The 5,822-nt window shown below is 53.1% G+C and overlaps 1 protein-coding gene across 1 annotated transcript in view; it reads right to left on the minus strand.

The window, feature by feature from the left end:
- Positions 1-5,822, minus strand: part of ASB7 (ankyrin repeat and SOCS box containing 7) — a 22,124-nt gene that overhangs the window by 9,953 nt on the left and 6,349 nt on the right. The window contains exon 2 of the mRNA XM_006771741.2: positions 3,298-3,903. Coding sequence (XP_006771804.1) covers positions 3,298-3,903 — 606 coding nt within the window. The remainder of the gene's footprint in view (positions 1-3,297; positions 3,904-5,822) is intronic.

Raw genomic sequence — 5,822 nt, forward strand, 5'->3', positions numbered from 1 at the left:
AGAAACGTATTCAGGTCGTGCAGTGCTTACGAAACAGGAAGTACGTGTAAACACCTGCGACTGATGTTCTAGAACAGCAGTTGCCTACCTTTTGGACCTCGAGGGCCACTGTTCTAGAAAGCTTAAGTGCTGGACAGATGAAGTCTCTAGCAAGACAGCTTTACCCGGCTCCATTCCCGTCTATTTCATCTTACAGCTACGAGCCATTTCATCCTAAAAACATACAAATCAAGCCCTGGCCAGTGTGGCTCAGCTGGTTGAGCATCATTCTAGGAACCGAGAGGTAGCTGGTTCGATTCCGGGTCAGGGCACATGCCTGGGATGCGGGCTCCATCCCCAGTAGGGGGCGTGCAGGAGGCAGCTGATCCATGATTCTCATCACTGATGTTTCTCTCTCCCTCTCTCCCTCCTCCTTCCTCTCTGAAATCAATTTAAAAAATACATGTATTTTTTTTTAATAAAGAGTGGATTACAGCTGAGAGCAAGCTGTGGGGCACAGACCCGCTGAGGAGTGAGGGGAGCCGAGACCCAGGCCACCGGAGGCGCCTGAAGCCCCGGGCCCCTCTGGCTGCCGCCACCATGACACACAGACCAGCCCCAGGCCAGGCTAACGTGAAACCTGACATTAACGGCCTTGTTACCTCAGTGCCTATTGCCTAATACCTCATGTCTGGCTTCAATAAAAAATTACAAGACGTGCTAAAAGGCAAGAAAAAACACAGTCGGATGAGACAAAGCAAGCATCAGACCAGACTTCGATATGACACAGATGTTGGAAGGATCAGACAGGCAATTTACAAGGACTATGATTACCATGTTAAAACCAAGGCACACAGTAGATGGGTAAATGTGACATCTTGGCCCGGCCGGCGTGGCTCAGTGGTTGAGCGTCAATCTAGGAACCAGGAGGTCGCGGTTCCATGCCCGGGATGCGGGCTCCATCCCTAGTAGGGGGCGTGCGGGAGGCAGCCGGTCCATGATTCTCTCTTGTCCCTGATGGTCCCCTCTCTCACCCTCTGCCTTCCTCTCTGAGATGAATAAAAATATATTTAAGAAAAGAAAAAAGGCAGATGGGCCTTCATGTCTGAAAAGCCGGCTGCCATCCTCCTGAGATCCAATCGGCCAGCCCCCACGCGCCCGGGACCAGCTCGGGGCGCGCTCCATTCCCGAGCAAGGGAGAACTCCAAGGCCAAGAAACATCCCTGCTGATTTTTCTATTTGCCCCGAATTTTAAAGGTCCATGCGAACCGTATTTATTTAATCCTCATTGGAGGATATGTTCCCATTGATTTTTAGAGTGGAAGGGGGGGGGGGGGGGGGGGAAGGGAGAGAGAGACATTGATGTGAGAGAGAGACACTGCCAATTGGTTGCCTCCTGCATGCGATCCAACCAGGGGTCAAGCCTGCAACCGGGGTACGTGCCCTTGACCGGAATCGAACCCAGGGCCCTTCAGTCCGTAGGGGGATGCTCTACCCACTGAGCCAAACTGGCCGGGGCTTATGTGAACGTCTTTTTAACTCAACGTTCTTGCCCTCCAGCATCATTCTGAGAGCTGGGACCCGGGCAGCTCCGACCACGCCCCTGGCCGGGTCTCCGTGTGCAGACCACACAAGTCTACAGAGCCCACGAGAGGCGGCTGGGGGAGAAGAGTCTGGAAGGGATTCCTGGTAGCAAGCCCTTGTTATACCCGCCCACATCTAATGCGATGCTTTATTGAAAACACACACACACACACACACACACCGCCCACAGCGATGCTTTATTGAAAACACACACACACACACACACACAAAGAGCACGGCAAACGCACCAGACACTGTTTTCAGTGCATTATAAACATTAACTCATTTAACCCTCCCAGCGAGCCTATAGAAGGACATAAATACCCTAATTTTCAGATGCGGACACAGGCACAGAGCAGCCAGGTCGCCTGCCCGAGGTCACGGCCAACACGTGGGAGAGTCAGCGGCGGGAGCTCATGGGGCCCAGCTCCAGTCTGTGCTGTGGACCGCGGAGCCAAGTTCTTAACAAAAGGGGCTGAGCCATGTCTGTAGGGCACACGCCTTCCTGTCTGCGGCCCAGCTGGTGCCACCCAAGTGCCGCCAGTGCAGGAGTTAACGCTATAGACACCCCGAGATTCTGATGAAACTGACACGCTCCCTGCTATGCAAGCTGGGCCAGCCACGTCCAGGCTTCTTTTAGGAAAAGCGAAAAAAAAGCACCCACAGAGAGACAGGTCAGGTACAATGGAAGCCGGCACCGAATTTCCCGCCTACGGCAAATCTCTTCTCACCGGTTTCCTACCAGCCTTCACCGCTTTCGCGGGCGGCCTGAGCCAGTGACACTGCGGTCCCATGTCACGTGGGCTCTCTCTGCGGTGGAGCCAACGTGAGCAGCGACTTGGCAATAAAATAAAAGTACAAGTGCAGCCCGTCTGGCGTGGCTGAGCGTCGACCTATGAACCAGGAGGCCATGGTTCGATTCCCAGTCAGGGCACATGCCGGGGTTGTGGGCTCGATCCCCAATAGGGGGCGTGCAGGAGGCGGCTGATCAGCGATTCTCTCTCATCAATGATGTTTCTTTTTTTCTCCCCCTTTTCTATGTGTATATATATATATAGATATAGATTGATTTCAGAGAGGAAAGGAGAGGGAGAGATAGAAACATCAGTGATGAGAGAGAATCATTAATCAGCTGCCTCCTGCATGCCCCCCCCACTGAGGATCCAGCCCTGTGCCTTGACCAGAATCAACCCTGGACCTTTCAAACAAAAATAAACAAAAAAAGCCAGGAGCCTTGAGCAGGTGGGGAATCTAAGACCCAACTTCCCCTGGTCCCTCCCCCTGTAGCCCACGGCCTGCCGAGAGACGAGGCTTCCAACCCTAGGAGCTGCCTTGTTCTAGCAAAGATCTTCGTTGCACCATGAATGTCTGGTTATTATTATTTGTTGAGAAACACCTTACAGCCCTGGCCGGTGTGGCTCAGTGGAGAGAGCGTCGGCCTGCGGACCAAAGGGTCCTGGGTTCGATTCCGGTCAAGGGCATGTACCTCGGTGGCAGGCTCTTCCCCGGCCCGGGCCCTGGTCGGGGCATGTGCAGGAGGCAACCCATCGATGTGTGTCTCTCACATCGATGTTCTCTCTGTCTCTCCCCTTCTCTTCCACTCTCCCTAAACAAACAAAATAAATCAATGGATAAACTCCCTCGGGTGAGGATCCACACCACCACCGCCTGCGATTCCTCGGCAGATGCGGGCACTTTTGCAAACACGAGAGGAGGGACCAGCGGGTTACGTACGTGTGACTTCCTGCAAGAAATCCAAACACGGCCGCCCGCTGCCCGAAATGCTGAGCGAAACCGCCAGCGGGGTCTGCCCTTCGTAGTTCCTCGTGTTCGTGTCCGCCCCGTAACTGTACAACATCCGCGCGCAGAGCACGTCGTCGCGGAGGGCGGACAGGTGCAGGGGCGTCTGGCCGTCCTCCAGGCGGCCCAGGTTCGTGTCGGCCCCGCGCTGCAGGAACATGCGGCAGTACGAGTGGTTGCTCTTGATGACGGCGTAGCGCAGCAGGAAGCCGTTCTGGATGTCGATGTTGGCGCTGTGGTCCAGCAGGATCTTCACGCAGCTCGAGCGCTCCCGGATGATGGCCAGCTGCAGCGGCGTCGTGCCCTTGTCGCTGAGCGGGTCCACCTCGGCCTTGAACTCCAGCAGGAGGCGGACGAACGAGTCCCGGCCGTAGTGGGCGGCCACGTGCAGGGGAGTCCAGCCGTCGTTGCTCTTGGCGTTGATGATGTCGCTCCGGTACTCGGACTCCAGCATCAGGCGCGCGATGCGGGCCCGGCCGTGCATGGCCGCGTAGTGCAGCGCCGTGAAGCCGCCGATTAAGTCCTTGACCGTGGGGTCAGCTGCGGTGGAAACCAGAAGGGACACACATCAGCGGGCGCCCGGACCAAACAACGAGCCCTCCCCACAGCAGAGCCCGCGGGCGCCCATCCTCACACAGGATGCGGGAGGATCAGACATCGCCGCCGACCTCAAGCAGCACGTCTTTCCTCGGTTTAACTGACGTCAAGGGTTTTTTAAAAATATATAGTTTTATTGATTTCAGAGAGGGAGAGATAGAGTCACCAATGATGGGAGAGAATAACTGGTCGCCTGCCTCTTGGACGCCCCCTATTGGGGATGGAGCCCGCAATCTGGGCATGCGCCCTGACCGGGAATCTAACCGTGACCTCCTGGGTCACAGCTTGACGTTCAACCACTGAGCCGCACCTGCCGCGCTGAAGTCAAGTTTTGATGAAAAATGAAAGACCTCAAGCTGCACGTCTTTCCTCGGTTAACTGACGTCAAGGGTTTTTAAAAAATATATGGTTTTATTGATTTCAGAGAGGGAGAGATAGAGTCATCAATGATGGGAGAGAATAATTGGTCGCCTGCCTCTTGGACGCCCCGTATTGGGGATGGAGCCCGCAATCTGGGCATGCGCCCTGACCGGGAATCTAACCGTGACCTCCTGGGTCACAGCTTGACGTTCAACCACTGAGCCGCACCTGCCGCGCTGAAGTCAAGTTTTGATGAAAAATGAAGTTCGGTAGAAAGTGATCAACCCTGGTTAAAGAAGTTTTTAAAAGATATATATATACGCTCAGCTGGTGTGGCTCAGTGGTTGAGCACTGACCTATGAACCAGGAGGCCACGGTTGGATTCCTGGTCAGGGCACATGTCCAGATTGCGGGCTTGATCCCAGTAGGGGGCGTGCAGGAGGCAGCCGATCCATGATTCTCTCTCATCACTGGTATTTCTTTCTTTAAAGATTTTATTTTCCTATTTATTTCATTATTTATTTATTTTGCTAATCCTCACCCGAGGATTATTTTTTCCATTGATTTTTAGACAGAGTGGAAGGGATGGGGAGAGACGGAGAGACAGAGAGAGAGAGAGAGAGAGAGAAAGGAACATCAATGTGAGAGAGATCCACTGAGACCCATCGATTGGCTGCCTCCGGGATGGAGCCTGCAACCAAAGGTTATGTGCCCTGGATCGGAACTCAATCCGCAACCCTTCAGTCCACAGGCTGACGCTCTATCCACTGAGCCAAACCGGCCAGGGCTCATCACTGTCCATTTCTATTTCTCTCTCTGAAATCAATAAAAAGATTTTTTTTTTTTACAAAAAGATATATACAAAAAGCATAGAGCTGAGACCACCATGTCCGTTTGCTAACCAAACCCACTGCTCTTGGCGGCCCCAGCTCCCCCATCTCTGAATTGTTTTCATGCTTCTCTTCGGCTTTAACTTTCTGTTTTATTTTCTCTTGTGCTTCTTGGTCTTAAAGAGAAGCATGTGTAGCAACATCTGCGGCTCTAAATTACGGATGTACTGTGGTCTGGCAGACGGCGTTGTTTTAAGGGTGTATGAAGTGGGGGGGAAAAAAAATAAAGTTTTTTTTTTTTTTCTTCTCCCTGTGGTCTGTAAAAATTCCAAAGCACGTTAGATATATGTTAAGTGATCTGGACAAATCAGGTTCTCGTAAGATAAATGTCTACTCTGAATGCTCGGTTTTACGAGAACTTTGGAGTCTGTAAGAATTAAATGGCGCGCCGTGCGAAAACCGGGGAGCAACTTTAGCGCCGCGTAAATATTATTTTGCACGACAGTTCCCCAGCTCTCTCCTCAGTGGAATGGTTTCTGCGGGCGGGGCGGAAGAGAGAGAGAAAGAAAAAGAAACGCCAGTGTTGTCTCTGCTGTGTCACTCCTCAGTCACAAACGTTGTCACCTGGCCCAGCGGCTCCTTGAGCCAAAGGGGAAGTTCTCTGTGGCTCTC

The sequence above is a fragment of the Myotis davidii genome, unplaced genomic scaffold (assembly GCF_000327345.1).
Source record: "Myotis davidii unplaced genomic scaffold, ASM32734v1 scaffold164, whole genome shotgun sequence".
Taxonomy (NCBI): Eukaryota; Metazoa; Chordata; class Mammalia; order Chiroptera; family Vespertilionidae; genus Myotis; species Myotis davidii.